This window comes from Anopheles merus, chromosome 2R, assembly GCF_017562075.2.
Source record: "Anopheles merus strain MAF chromosome 2R, AmerM5.1, whole genome shotgun sequence".
Classification (NCBI taxonomy): domain Eukaryota; kingdom Metazoa; phylum Arthropoda; class Insecta; order Diptera; family Culicidae; genus Anopheles; species Anopheles merus.
Genome location: NC_054082.1, coordinates 16,835,061 through 16,850,966, shown reverse-complemented (window position 1 = coordinate 16,850,966; position 15,906 = coordinate 16,835,061). Strand labels below are relative to the sequence as shown.

The following is a 15,906-nucleotide window of genomic DNA, read 5'->3' as shown; positions in this document are numbered from 1 at the left end:
TCCGAGCGAATTACCTCGTGAGAATAATTCCGCTGCAAGTGCAGGGCAGCATCGAGCGCGGCGGACAAAGTTTTGCACTTTCCCGAGTTAAGGCTGTAGTGTTGGGCACTCGAACGGGAGCTCGAGCCGCTGCTTCCTGCGTGTACATAAGCCTACTCTGCCCAGGCCTGCCTGGTTGGACTACTCCGTCTACATTCACTGCATTAGCAGCCCAGCAGGCGGGGCTTGTTGGGCAGATTGTTGGGTACGCTTTCGCTCTCAGGCAGCGATGCAATTACAAGCGCTAAGTGTTTAACTACGAAGCAAACAACACGGCCAAACAAGTGCCAAGTTGTTGCGCTCCGGCTCCGCTCCCGCTTGGCCGAATTTCCACCGCCGAGCGTTTGGAGCAGTAAGAGTCCCGGTGCTTTCCTCCAAATGTTGTGTAGTTGCGAGCGGATGTCGCGCCTCAACTGTGAATAATTAATTAATGTTGCTAACTTGTTCTTCCTTCTCGCCCTTTCTCTTCTACTCACACAGGCTAGCAGCTCATCGTAGCAGTAATGCACACTTTTCTGCTCGAGGCAGACGGTGGGCGGACCGGCCCCACTCGGTACCTGTAACTCTGCCGCCAGTGTAATGGCCGTGGAAAGCTGCTACCACAACTACACTGCAACGCACTCGAGCAAGACGGGAAACGGGACGAGCTCCTAGCGAGTTGTCGCTGGATCGCAGGAACGTGCTGCCAAAATTGTGCGTGTGTGCGACTTTGGATCGAAGTCAGTGCGTACGTGGAAGTTAAAGCATTAAAACACACCCACACGCACCTGTGTAGACGGTTTAAGTGAAGGGGAAAAATCACGACAAAACAAACAAAAGAGAGAAAAAAACACACGCACACCCATACACACACACCATGTCAAATTAAATTTCCACTGGCGTCGATTAGCGTAACATGCGTGAAGCTTTCCCAAGTCTTCCATTTGATAACATTACTGAAGAGAAGCTACTACTACTACTACTGCTAGCGGCCCGGCCAAGCCCGACGGCGCAGCACGAACCACAGCAGAGGCAGCAGCAGCAGCAGCAGCCGCCGCACTACCACCACTACCGCCAGTCCCCCCAGCACCACCAGCGCCACCGCCACGACGCGAAGGAGGACGGGCGGCGGCACGAGCTGACGATAATCGGCGAAAAGATAATAATTAATCGTGAGGGCGAAACAATTAAGCAAACATTGGTGAATAACGACCAGCCCGACCAGCCGCCGACGGTCCAGAAGAATGCTGTACTTGATACTGACGACACAGCGCAAAGCCACGCTGGCCATCTGCCAGCAGCAGTCCTCACGGCAGCAACAGCAGCAACAGCGGCTGCGGCGGCGGCCGGTGCAGCAACAACGACGGCAGCGGCGGCGGCCTCATCATCGCCCTCGGTCAGCTCGACGACTCACCACCAACAACAACACCACCACCACCATCACTACCACCTGCACCATCACCAGCAGCACTCGGTGGCGGCATCGGCCACTGCGACGGCCGCAGCCACGTTCTCCACCACCGCCGCCAACACGATCTCGGGCGGCAGCGGCGGTGGTGGCGGGAGCGGCGCCGGTCCAGCACTAGCGGCGACCACCAGCGTCCCCTTCTCGGGCGAGCTGGAGGAGCTGCAGAACATACTGCACTTTCCCGAGGAGGTCGCGCTTCGCATCACCGACATGGAGTATCAGCTGTTCTACCAGGTACGGTCAGCCGGATTCGGTCGCGCTCATGTCCTTTTTTCCCATATATTTTGTTTAGGGGTTATTATTCGTTTTCCGACCGCAACGGCTCTTTTAAGCCAGCATAGAGCGAGTGAGAAAGAGAGAGAAAAGTAAGCGTGAGTGTGTTTTTCTATCGTTCACAAGCTTCGAAGCTGTTCAGTCTCTATGGAAACGATCTTAATATTCAACGGGTCTGCTAAAACTTACCATCATCATCATCATCGTCGTCGGGGAAGCATCAGGATGATGAATCGAGTTGAATGAAAACCGCCATGAACCGCGTACGACCGAAGCGCAACGACTGAACCGATATCCAGCTGCCCCAGCCATCCTCCTGCCACGGCCAATGACCACGACCACCACGGAGGAGTGATTGAAATTCAGTTTAATTTCGAAAACTTTTGCTACCCCAACACTGTCCACCGGCAACAAACCTCACCCATCTCTCACTTGGCCTGCCGCTTACCTGTCGCCTTTCCATCCGTCATTCCCTTTGCGTCCAAAAGGATGCAAAAGTTTCGTGAACCCACTTTTCGATGCATAACTTATCGTTCGTCCCATTTCTTCAAAGCTCCTTCCCTGCCCTCCTTCATCTTCTCCGCCCGATTTTTCCACCCGATTTCTTATTCAACGGCCTTTTAAAATCTTTGGCAAATCAGTTTCCCATTTCCATGCGACTGCCCTTCTTCGACCCCACCCACCTTTAAAACCCACCACCAACCCACCCCTCCGGGATCGCCCTTTCCGTTCTGTGGGCTGTGTGTAAAACTTACCTTATTCATGGTCAATTAATGCTTTCCGATTGACTGACGGGCAAAACGGTTACTTCCCGTGGACAGACGCCGCTCTTTGTCACGCTGGCCACGGGGCCTGCAGCTGACGGGCTTTCAGATGAATTCGTTCGGAAAATTCATGCTCTCTCTCTCTCTCTCGCTCATCAAGCAGGCGGCGTCACCGGCCGAACGAAGGTGAGCCCTTTTGTTCACGCGCGCTCGTCGACACTGTTTACGGGTGGCCGGCGCGCTGTGGTAAGGGGGGGGGGGGTGCGGTGGGAGGCGGAGACTGTGACAGCTCACAGCCCAACAAAGGCCAACCACTGACGATGACAATCATTTGACAGCGGCCCTTTGCCGGGGACGCCCAGGCCCGCTTCAGGTAGTCACTTCGGAATAGTGCGGACCATGCGAATTTTCACAACAGTTGCAAACGAGAATGGCCAGAGCTTAAAACGCCACTACCGGTCGCCCGCCCGCTGGATGCTTTTAATCCGAGTTTTATTTTTCTTCCCCTCCATTCCCCAATGTGGTCTCTGGAAAGGGGAACGTAAAACTTTATGCCGAATGCATGGGTGAAGCAAAACTTTCCTACCATTCGCATCAAAAATCAACACACACACACACACGTGAGCTCCACTTCTGTCCGGCTGTTACCCCTTTTTTTGGGGGTTTGCGTTTCCTTCTCAAAGCTCTCAACTTTCACGCACGGCAAACAGCAACAGCTCAATCAGCGTCACGATAATGACCGACGCCGACGGTGGGCGGTGGGCAAAACTTTGTGTCCCTTCTTCCCACTGCCGACAGCTCAGCAACGGCCAGCACCGCAACCACCGTTGCCATGGCCAAAATTTGGACCCCTTTTGGAAGGGGGAGGAGAGGGGGTGAAGTTTGGAAGGGGAGAAGGGGGATTTTTTGAGGCACGTGGCACGCCATATAAAGCAGCAATAGTATCGATTACCCCGTGCCGTACCAGTATCAGTGACCGGGTACAAGCGGAGCAACATATTGCCGTTGGAGTTGGATCGTTTTTATGTTCTAGGAAGTAGACGAAGAGGGAATAGTGGTGTGAGATGGGGGGAGGGGGGGTCCTTCCTCACTTCCCAGCAAGTTGAGCTCGCACCGGAGAAGCAACAGGACCTTGCAAACGGAGTTGGATCTTGATTCTTGGATCGATATTTCCAACCAGTGTGTGTGTGTGTGTGTGTGTGCCTGGCCGGAAGATACTGGAAGCCACCATTTTTCCCGTTCGATTTTCTTATCACGTCCTGTCCAGGCAGGCGCAAGGGTTGCTGTTGCTGCTGCTTTCCCGTGCGCCTTGGTAACTATTATTTCCGCACAGCCTCGCTTCGCCACCAGCCGAGAGCTGGCTGCGAGGCAGGCGCTTTACTCAAATTAATTATCTTTTCCGATGTGAAAGCAGAAATCTTTTGCCGCTGCAGCACGGTGTATTCTTTAGAAGCGGGCAAGCTCCCCCTTTGTCCGGCATGAATTTTGCGCCCGCACGTGGCTACACTCCAGCTCGACGGGGACGACGGGGCTTTGGCTTTGGACGAAAAGTTAGGTGAAACAGAACTGCCTTCCGGGGAAAATTATGCTTTGTTCCCTGCCCGAGCTCAGCAGTCGTAAGTAACTTACAACTTGTTACAGCAGCAGGAGCAAGTGCCGTTTCACCGGAAGCAGTTTTCCAGCAGTTGCCCTCCCAAAATCGATACCCCTGCAAGTATTGGAAGTGGACGGTCAGGCCAAACTTTCGCATTTTTGCTTCCCCATTTGGTATTGGAGATTAAATTCTTCGAACTACCTTGGCTAACACGGACCAAACTCATACACACACACACACACAGTGGTCGGGGGTTGAGCAACACACTCGGCGTAACGAGCCCGCGAATTGGATCTAATAAATCACAATGCTAAATGTGAAACTAATTAGCTTCATTATGTCTCTGATTATCGGATCATCTTTCGAGCAGCGAGTCGAATGGAGCCATTTCACTCGAGAGACCGAAATAGAGCACAGGGAAATGGGGGAGGGGGGGGGTGAATTGGGTGGTGGGAAGGACAACTTCAGCCAACAGCACCAACCAACCAACCAACAGCAGCAATCAATAGCTAACGAAACGGATGGAGCGAGGGACGAGCGAAACGATCGCTTTTCGCCGCCAACACCACCACCCGCCAAAAGCCACACCACACCAAGGTTGCGCATCCAGCAACATCCTTCATATTTATCTCTTTCTCTCTGGCTCGCTCCTTGCCTTATGCCACCCCTTTCCACCGTGCGGTGTGGATAAGGGTTTGGGAAAAGTTTTATTCGTTTAAATCGTCCCCGTGGTACCGTTTGTGCGCTTCGCACAATGGCACACCACGCTGATGGCGGTGACCAGAACGTTGGGAGAAAAGGTAGAGGAGGGATCGGTTATGCAAAATTGACATGGAAAAGATTCGGTTTCCAGATCATTAATCAGTTTCATCGTTTTTTTTTCTTCTTTTTCTTATTCTTCGTTTGGTTTGTCACTCTTTCTCTCTTTCTCCTGCACAGAGGAGACACACAACAGCCGCCTGGTGACGGTATTATTGGATTCCTGCTCCCTTCTGCCTGATTGCGGCTGCCCCATTCCATCACCGGGTAGCCGGAGGATAGGGGAAGGCGTACGGAGGGAACGATTGAATTGTGTCAACAAAATTATGGACGAGAAATGATCCAACCAACCGTGCCGGGTTGCGAAACAGTTCCATTATGTACAACATCCCTCCAACGTCTCTCCGGGTCCGACGGCGGGCAGGCGGAAGCTTTCGTTTGCTTCTTTTGCGGACCGCAAAGATTGTCCCACTTTGTTCCGGCCCCGGGCCATCGGGAGCGCTCGGATAATAGGGCAAGGTCGAATAAAAATATGCGCCCTGTCCCGTGTGCCCGCCCGCCGCAAGCCGCGCGGCAGTGGCTGGAAGATAATTTTCTCTGCTGCATACGCAAATGGAACGATAATCAATTGAATCGGTCGTTGGGATTGGGGCGAACTAAAGGGCAGGGCTACGCCCTACGCTCTAACCCCATGCACAACGGGGGCTTCTTTTCGCTTGATTTAATGACCTGGCGCAAGGCGACCCTTTGCTGGATAAATGCGCGCGGGATATAATAGGATTGGCCTCATAAACGGCACCGAAAATCAATTCAATCACAACCCTGTGCGCGCCCCCGTATTAGGAGTTCCATCAGAAAGCGAACGGAGAGGAAGGGGAGGGTTGGATCCTGGCCTACTTATTGTCGGCCCGGTCGGTCCGAAACCGGAGGGATTCGTGTTAAATTCTCTTCAGGAAGCAGCAGCAGCAGCAGCAGCAGCAGCAGCAAGAGTGTCCCACTGATAGCCAATTGGTACGGCAAACGACGTTTGGCACAGGCACAGGCGTCGATTGCTTCGAAATTGGCTTTGCCGCTTGGACATGCTCGGTAGAGCGTTTGTCCGACAAGAAAGAAGGGAACGCATTTAATCTGCCTCCCTGGGTACGGGGCGATTCGATTTGCGGGCAAATCGAATTATTGTATCGCAATTCCCGTAAGGAAATACGAACACCTTATTGGTGTGTGTGTGAATTTTGAGGAGCATAAAGGGCCCTAAACAATGATAACAACATGCTAATTTGTTTCGGCAAAGATATTAAAATTAAATTCATAATTCCACTGTGGGCTTTAAAGCTGACGATAACGATTACTTTCAATCGTCTATAGCACGTGTTGATTCGTTTTGCTGTTTTGTTTGTAGCTCTTATAGACAAATATCGCCACCCATCCTTCCATAGTCTCGTGGTGCCGTGCCAAGCACCGGGTGTATAGTAAGTCGTGCGTCGCAGGTTTAAATCTCTACTTTGATTGAGTCCACCCGTCCGTCTTCTGTTCACAACACGTTTGATCTTCTATAAACTTTGTTGAATTACAAGTTAAGCCGAGAGGCCTAAAACTGAAGCTGCTACCTGTTGTTATTTACTTTTAGTACTGTTTGACTTAGCTTTAAATTTTTTATTTTTTTTCTCTCTCATAGAACCGAAATTCTAATATATTTTAGGGATTATTGTCTTCCAAACCTTTTAAAGGCAGTGCCGTATTGATACGAATGTTCAAAAACAATGTCCGCAAACAATATTTCCGACAAAAAGAAAGGTTCGAAAAATGAGCATCCATAAAAAAAAGGCAACCCCCGTGGTACCACCGTGTTCACACTTACAGAGCCCACCCGGTGGCGGCGAAACCGAAACCGCGATGGGCCACACAAAACGGCTGCCTCGCAAAGCTTTCAGCCCTAATGAGTGGGCCCGGCCCAGCTGAATGTAATTAAAAATTGAAATTATCATCAACCTGCCATAAATAAAAATTCATTTGCCACGGCCGTGTCCCTTCCCGGAAACCGGAAAGGTAAACAAAGCAGCACACCGGACGGCACACACCGGAATCGCCCGTCGAACAATGCGGGTGAGATGCGGCCACGATCGGCGAGGGCAGCCGCTCGATCAGGTGCTAATAAAAGAGCGAAAGGGGTGAATGTTTTAAATTTTATAGCATAATTTAGCGACACTTGCCACTTCGGGTTGTTCGGGTGGGCAACAGTGCAGCGCCACTGCTGGCTTGAAGTATAAATCATTTCTCGTCGGGCACACAATTTCCCATCGGGCGCCCGGGTGGTACCGAACTTTGTCGTTATCGTTCAGAGTGCAGCAAGCGCAAAGTGTGCAGTGGGGTAGACTGGGAAAGGGGAGAGGGGGGAATAGAACAGACCTGCCAGCTATTGGGACCAATCACTTTGAAGCCAATGAGCCAAGCAGGCAGTTTATTTTATACCGATGCCTGATAGCGAAGAATGGAGATGGCAGGCTCAATTTCATCGTTTCATTGTTTCGTTAAAGCTTACAGCCTCGTTGACTGCAAACTGCAAAAGCTCTACGGAGCGTTAGGGAAAAGCTCTCTGTACGGTCTCTTTTGTATGTGTGTGTGTGTGTGTGTGTGTGTGTGAGAGAGAGATTCACTGCCCATAAAACCTCGTACGGCCATTTGCTTTCAAGCCGCCCGAGATTTGCGTTTAAAAGGCCCACCAGCTTTACCAGCTCACCGCAGCATGACGTTCCCTTGTGTGCACATTCCGCACCGTCACCCCACCCGCACACCCGGTTCCAGCCACTCCGCCCCAAAACATTTGATGTTTGTAAATGTGCCAATGCTTTCGGTGTGACACATGCACACACACACACATACATCAGGCAACGCCATTCGAAAGGTTCTTTGTCTTTCATTGCGTGTCCCTTTTGGGGTTCCTCTTGCCTCAATTCAATCTTTGCCAACCGTGGCTCCCCAGCACAAATGGAAATCTCAAATCATGAAGAAGTAACATGACCTGATCTCCCAATGCACCGCAAACCCCACCCCCCCCCCCCCCACCACACCCCGGGAAAATCTTTGCCCGAAATGTGTTAAAATTCGTCCATTTTGGGGCATTTTGGGCCATGGCGTACAGAAGATTAGCAGCATCAGTAGAAGAAAGTGTGCGAGAGAGAGAGAAAGGGAGAGAGAGAATAGACAGGGCAGGGCAGGGCAGGGGCTGCGCTCGTTCCAAAAATGACAAAATGGCCATCCGTGAGCGTGAACGACACGGGGACGGCACGCGCACGGGCGGGAAAACCAATATAAGTCAAACTGGAAAACTGGCACGGTGTGTGTGTGTGTGTGCGTGCGTGCGGATGTTCTCCGACCGGTCGGATGGTCGTTTTCCAGCTCGGTCACGTACCGGAAGCGTGTCGTACGGCAGCAGTGTAGCTACGGCTACGGCTGCTAGCTGTCGTCATCGCACACAAATGATTCATAATGAAAACGACCCAACGCAGCCGCGCGCGTTGTTGGAGCTGGGGCGGACCACCGCCGTACGAAATTTACAACAAACGTTCACTGCCATTTTATTACATTCTCTCGCACCGTCCTTTCTCACGCTCACTCCCAGGGCGATGGAAAAACCCCGAGACAAGAACAAGAACGACTGCCCATTTCTTAAGCGAAACGGTCGGAACGAACTTCACTCGGCGCGGTGTACGGGGCGAAATCCTTCCCGCCGTGATGCTCCCGCGGAACGTGCCCGTATGCAGAGAGTCGCTGCGTCTGCTTGCTATCTTTGAACCTTTCTTTCCGTACCTCCGTGCCGTCCTGTACATCGCGAACATCTAAAGTTTCTTGCGTTCTTTTCGTTTCGTACACCGCCGTGTTCTGGCGCGCGCGTTTTGGCGTACAACGGGGCGCGATATCGATTCGATTGTCGCAGCTTTCCGGGCCGTCCCTTCTTCATCTGTCTCAAATGTTGTGTGTTTGATAGGCATTGTTGTATTGAAACACACACAAAAAAACAACGCAACCGTCTTATGTATGTTTGCTTTAAATCGCGTCTTTCTCTTTCTCTGTTTTCCATTTCTGTGTCCCATTTCAGGTATCACCGATAGATTTCATAAACGAAGCCATCCTCGAGCTAAAGCGGGAACGGTGTGGCAGCATCGGCAGTGGTCCAGAAGGAGGAGGGGGCGGTGGAGGAACCGGAGGTGGCGGCCGAGAGGACGGAAGCTTCCAGTCGCCTTTTAGTAGCTTTATATCGTCACTGAATCCCATACGCAAACGATTCGATGAGGTAAGCGGAGGCTGTGGATCACCTCAACTGCAATTCAGCGTGTCGCTCGTATCGACTGGTTCCAGTTTGGGGCTAGCGTGTGGCGTGTGGGTTTCAAAACTTTTCCCTGTTTCTGTTTGCTGTATTGTTGTTTTTTGTTTCAGACCAGCGCGTGGACCAACTACATTGTGCTCTCACAAGGTACACAAGACGAACGAAAAGCGGCCTTTGCATGTCTGTTGCGTGTTGCTATTTCATGCTGGAATATCGGAAACTTCAATGGTGCTAAAGAGATAGTGGATGGGCTGAAGTGAGTTCGGTTTTTTTCTCCCCATCATTCCATCATCATCATCATCATCATCATCATCATCATCATCATCATCCACAACAACCATTTTAGATTCTTTCCAGCAGTGTTGGGGGTGGAGGGAAGGAAAAGCCTTTAAAATGTTATTTATACCAGCGGCCGGAAGTTCTTCCCGTGTGAGGTTGTGTGGGAAAAGCCGCGGACATCATTTAATTAGGGGAGGCTCAAGAGACTCCTAACAAGCGATAGAGAGCGAGAGAGAGAGAGAGAGAGAGAGACTGTGTGTTCTATTTCAGGCTGTGTGAGTGTCGGTCGCTTTATATTTTGCGCCTCTGTGTCAATTTACCCAACCAAATTGGGCCTCTAAAAAGAAGGTTCTCTCTCTGTTTAGTGTTTTTTGTTCTGTTTCTGTTTTCATTTTTGTTCATCACAGCACATTGTGGAGTGGATTTGCATTTCAAATTTAGTTCGTTTTCTTTGCTGCTCCAATGGTTTGTCCTTTCGGGACGGAACGCAGCAACGGGTGCAGCGAAGAATACCAATCGTTGTCGGTAACGATACGCTTCGGGGCGCTATCCAAGAAGTCAAGAGTGCTTTGCCTTCGAATCGGTCGGTTGCCGGAGTGTGATGACCTCACCGCTACCCGATAACCTCACGCTTTCTCGCCCACTGTCCATCTATCTTGTCTGCAGACACGGACCGCACGGACCCTCAAACGGTCGACCATGGGCGGGTGATGGGCGAGCAAACTCCTAACGCCCCTTCGCCCCACACCCACGTCGATGTTTATTATAGTGTCGTACCGAGAAAACTGCTCCGGGGCACAAGGATCCGGCACATAAAACACGGCAAAGGCGAAGAAGATGACTACTGGCCTACACCGACGGCCGGTGTACGGTGTACCAAGCGGGCGGTTCCGGGGGCAGGGGTTTCTTTCGGCCTCCAGCAGCATTTGACCGTTGTAGGCCGGCGGAAACTACTTGCTTCCGTCGTTCCCGTTCTACAAGGAAGGAGGAAAAAAAGGGGGCGCCACAGAAAAGGAAAACCTTCCAGAAAAGCATCGACACCCTGCGCTCTTCGCTCTTTTTTTTTTCTTTCCACGAACCGAGGTGAGGTGTTTCTTTTCAATCTGTGTGTTAAGCAGCACCCACCACCACCACCACCACCATCCCGTTAGGCGCATCCGGGCGATCCGCAAGGCTACTCGCTGAGTGGACATTATTCGGTTACGCTTTCCACAGCGTCCGTGGTGGTTTATTTTTTGCTATCGACGGAGGGAGCAGTGTTTCGTAGCTTCTCTTGGATTTCTCGGACCAGCAGCTGGCACACCCCTTCCACACCAGCCCCGGGGCCAAGGAAGCGGCAAACTCGAGTCTATAAATGTGAATTATAATTTCATTATCCAATCGGGTCACTATCGGGTGTGTGTGTGCGTTTGTGCCTTTCTGGTCCATTGGCGTGTGGAGATGAGAAAACACGGACAACCAAACAAGCCGCAGGCTCCAACCGACCCGCCCGACCTAATGGGGTGCGCTTTTACGGCTAGTTGACCGTACGGCTCAGACCTCCTCCCCCCCACAGGGATATAGATGGTATCCACCATTCGTGGTGCCACATCACACTTTTTTGGCAGCAGCTACGGTTCTGTTTCTCTTCACATCCTCCCTCTCTATCGCTTTATTTATAGATCAATCAAAAAGGAAGCCTTCTGGACGTCGGCCACGGATCGCACCGGTCGGAACACGGTGTACGAGTTTCTTACGACCGTGTTCGATAGCTTCGAGTATGATAATGCGGTTACGCGAGCACTGGTGAGTTTGTTGTCTCGTTTTTTTCCCCCATGACCACTGCCCATGACGACTTCCACCCCAAAAGGCCAATCAATAACATAATTTGGGGTTTTTTGTGTGTGTGGGTTTTTTTCCCTCTTTTCTTTCTCCAGGCCATACCCACGTGTCGCATGATACCGTACTTCCGGAACCACGTCGACGAGATCAAAACCCTGCTGGTGACCGTCCCGCAGACCGGTGAACCCGGGCTCGAGAACCCGGTCGAAAAGTACTTCCTCGGCGAGGTGAAACCGCTGCCGCTGCGCGAAGACGAGGAGTTTGTGGCTCGGTTGCTACCGCTCGAGCTGCCACTGGTCGATTGCCGGGTGCGCACCCCAGTACCGGCGGACCCTGCGCCCTCCGAAATTGGGTCGGACGAATCGACGGAGCAGCTGGTGCGGTCGGAGCCGGAGCACGATCAGCCCACCGCGCAGCCCGATGACGGGGGCGAGGAGCAGATGCTGGAGCAGATACTGGTGCGGGCGGAACCGGCCGTCAGCCGGCTGCAAGCGTCCATCGAGCACCACGACCAGCTGTGCCGGGAGCTGCCGCACAGCCTACTGGAGTACCTACGGGCGGCGGCCAACAGTCCGCGCCAAACGAAAACCCCACTCTACATCTACCAGCCCTCGAACCTGCAGGAACAGGAGGAGGACTACGAGGTGGAGATCGGCAACTACAACCCGGTGCAGCCGCTGTTCTACGACCACGGCATCAGCATCATACCGCTGTCGTCGAAGAAAACCAACGCGATCGATCATCACATACTGCAGGTGGGTGGAGCCTCTCTATTTCACTGCAAACAAGAGGGTTCTTGGTGATGTTTTATGGACGCGTGACACATCTGTTCAGCAAAGGCAGCAACGCCCACGTTCGACGAGTCCATATTGTTCTCCGTTCTGCTTCTAATGGTGTGCTTTCAATGTGTGTGTGTGTTATTTAATGGATACCTCCCACACGTTATGGTACTGAGTGAAAGCATCTTGAACGTTTTGGAGATCTTGGGAACTCTAGCAAGAACACGTTGCTATTTCCACGGATCAAGTTTTTTTTTTTTTGTAGAATCTCTAGGGATTTGACATCTAACACAGTTATACAACTTTCATTCAAGTTTTGCACAGTGATTCATAGAATTGGTATGGATTCTTTCCGGAATAGTATTTCATTAACATTCCAACAAACGTCAAACGGTCGGTCAAACGCAATCGCTTCCAGTAATCCCATTAGTAATGAGTAATTGAAAGTGACTAAAACAGACGATGTAACCAAACATTTCTCGCCGCTCGCAGAAGCATCAACATTATTTCCTAGCACAATTAAAACTACCATTTATAAAAACCCGCCAGTCCCATCTTCCGCCAACCAACCACCCAAAGTACAAGCTGTGGGACGCTATCCCGCTGGTTCCGGCTGACGCCCAGCATCAGCTACTTAGTCAAATTGATTCCCCAACCCCGAGGATGGTCGCAGATCGATGTAAAAATGGTGCCCGCCAGTCGGATGAAAGTAGTGAAAAGCCTTCAAAAGCTGATCTTTCTATCTCTCTTTCGCTCTCTCACACACACACTCTTTATCTCGCCCTCTCTAAATCTCACTAGCAATCGATCATTCGCCACCGCCACTGATACCACCGATCCCACCCATGCCGTGGATGATGCGAAGTGAAATTGATATCGGGTTTGCAATGGTATTCGCCCTCTTCAATGCCCAGTGCACTCACGGCCAATTTGGTGTTGCACGAACGCGGACTGGCGGAACGCTTCCACCATTTCCACCTCCCATTTTCCCTCTTACAAACGCACACACACACATGCACACAAATAGTCACCATTCTTCCCCAACGCTGGTTCATTTTCCTCCCCACATAAGCCGGAATGTTGAAATTTATTACGCCAATATTTCAACGATGATGGCGCGCGGCAAACGCAAATGGACAGCGACGAACACCGAGGGCCAATGGGCCTGAGGGAGGCGGCTCCTTTTGCAGCATCCGGAATCAATTACCGAGGGAGGCGACGGATGTCAAGGAAGGGCAAGGTGTGTTTGTGGTCTCGCTGGTGTGCGAGAGAGGTCCACTTCCACGCATCATTTATCGTGACCAGTTATGAGATGTATCATTATACGTACGCACGCCCGCAAGCCAAGAGTCCAAGAGGGAGGAGGGGAGTGGGGGGTGGTTGCTTACGCAAAAGCTTCTTCCAAAAGCTTCCGAGCTACGCCTGCCGTCTAGCTGATGGAATTACCGTGCGTATCGCTTCGCTTTTCCCCGTACCAGCACGCCACGGGGTCAATTGTGGAACGGCTCTCGAGTACCTCGAAGTAGACCCACTCGATGGCCACTCGATAGACCGAGCATCTACTCCCTGTTTCCCCCGCTCGGACTCGCTGTCCGGACACGCCGTCCGACCAACCTATTCGGTAAACAAAGAACGTCAAACCATTACTGGACGAGGCCGCAGCGACACCTGTCAGGGAGGGTTGCCGTTGGTAGTGAAATCCGTTGCGATGGAGAGTCCGGCATACACTATTGTTTCGCGATGTGTGTGTGGTGTCTGCGAGGTTATATCCCATCCACAGCAACGAGATTGAATTGCCCGAGACTACATTCCTGTCTCTCTCCCTCATTCTCCCTGCTCTTCTAATGTCCCACATGGTCCTTGAGGCCGTCAGGCCACACCATACAGACGGCACACGTTATTTGTCACAGTTCTTCGAACTCTGCGGGGAATCTCCCCCATTCGTCGCACATTTCGCACACGATCCACTCTCCATCAGACCTGCCTGCTGCACAGGACATCAATCCCATTTATCGCAGCGTGGCACTGTGTGTGTGTGTGTCGGCACGCGTGTACTGTCGTGCTGGCACTGCTCGTGTGTGCGTTTATAAACCGACATCAATTTCAATCATCGCAAATATCGAATTATTGTTGTGACCTACATTAATGTCCTGCCGTCCTCCGGTGCTTCTGCATCACCAAACCACATCGGCACGTTCGGGCTCACATGCAGACACACAGAGAGACACGTGTGCCAGTGCTGGCGGCGATTTAATGAATTACAAATTATGGTACTTTCGCTTACATCGCATGTCGGATACGCCGGAGAAGGGTGGAGATGGTGCTATGTTGGGAACGGTGACGGGGACATTCAATCATTTTGGGGCTTTGGCTTTACTACCAAAGCACACCGTACCATAAATACGTATCAATACATTATGATTACTCTTTTATCTTCTCTCTCTCTCTCTCTCTCTCTCTCTCTCTGACATTCTCTCTCTCTCTCTCTTGCTTGTATTGCCAGATCCTGCACCATGGAACAACGTGTGTACTGTGGGAACCGGAGATACCGTCGGATCGGTCGTCCTTTGTCTACCTGCGGCTGGAGCGTTCCTGTTCGTTTGTCTCCTGGCAACGAACGGCCTGGCGGCGCATCAAATCCCAACAAGGTAAGGATATCGACCTGGAGATTTTTTTCTTTTTCTTTTTTCCAACATCCTCAAATGCCCCTTTCTCCCGCTCTCCCCCAAACGGCCAAGCAGACTTTAGCCTTAACGTGAACCCGGAGGAGATAGTGGCGTGGAAGTTTGCCAATCGCTATGCATCGAACGTCGGCGAGCTGGAGGGCCAGTGCCAGAACCTGGACGAGGGCATGCTCGACCTCGGCACGATCAAGGAGATCAACATGGGCTCGCGGAACCACGAGTACGACGCGGAGATACTGGCGGCCGGCAAGCGCTTCGGCCTCACGCACGTCGAGTGCTGCGTGACGCTGCTGTACGGTAACTCGGCGAGCGAAAACCGCATACTGTGCATCCTCTGCCCGCCGATGCTGTGCCGGGCGTGGTACGTCGGGCTGAACTGGATGCTGCGCGGCATCCGGCGCCAGCAGATCCTGATCGACCGGTCGATGCTGTGGCTGAAGGAGCTGTACATACAGCTGTACTTCGAGGAGGGCGCGTGCAGCGAACCGAGCGTGGCCGACGCGATCAAAGCGTTCGGCGGACGGTGCTACGGGCTGTCCTCGATCAAGTCGTGGTCGGGTTCGCAGATCAATGAGCCGGGATGTAGCGACCCGAGCACTGTGGTCGCGAAGAAGGACTCGTGCACGACCAAGATACGCAAGAAGCGGTCCGTGGTCAACCTGCTGAACCAGGGCAACGCGAATCAGGGAGTTGGTGGTGGTGGTGGCAGTGGCAGTGGGAGTGGGGGCGATACGACGCCCTCCGACACGATGCTGCTCGATACGCGCGACTACCGGACGAGGTCGATCGAGCGGCGCCGGGAGCGGAACGGCTCGAACGATCAGCTCTGGCAGAACGTGAAGCATCTTCGCATCGGCTCGGTTACCTACGATACTCAATTAGATTTTTTAAGCTTCGTATCACTGTATCGATCGTTTAGGTAGGTGCTGAGTTGGCTGTAGGGATTTGATTACGCGTACGAATTCCTTCACACCAACCCTTCTTTCTTCCCTCGCACAGTTTAATTGCACGGCAGGACCTACGTGATATTTTCGACCAGCTCTCGGTGACGACCATCTCGCGGACGACGCTGAACGGGGAGAAGAGCCGCAGTGCGCCCGAGCTATCGGAGGCCATGGTTAAGCGAAAGATAGGTAAGCGGAT

The 15,906-nt window shown here is 52.2% G+C and overlaps 1 protein-coding gene across 7 annotated transcripts in view; it reads left to right on the top strand.

Annotated features, from left to right (window-relative positions):
• LOC121599830 (1-phosphatidylinositol 4,5-bisphosphate phosphodiesterase epsilon-1-like) overlaps positions 1-15,906 on the top strand; it is a 55,689-nt gene that overhangs the window by 31,536 nt on the left and 8,247 nt on the right. For all 7 annotated transcript variants that reach the window (XM_041927971.1, XM_041927920.1, XM_041927963.1 and 4 more), the window contains 8 exons: positions 520-1,720; positions 8,973-9,167; positions 9,311-9,456; positions 11,141-11,264; positions 11,396-12,055; positions 14,583-14,727; positions 14,821-15,682; positions 15,763-15,896. In XM_041927971.1, coding sequence (XP_041783905.1) covers positions 935-1,720; positions 8,973-9,167; positions 9,311-9,456; positions 11,141-11,264; positions 11,396-12,055; positions 14,583-14,727; positions 14,821-15,682; positions 15,763-15,896 — 3,052 coding nt within the window. In that variant the 5' untranslated portion in view covers positions 520-934. The remainder of the gene's footprint in view (positions 1-519; positions 1,721-8,972; positions 9,168-9,310; positions 9,457-11,140; positions 11,265-11,395; positions 12,056-14,582; positions 14,728-14,820; positions 15,683-15,762; positions 15,897-15,906) is intronic.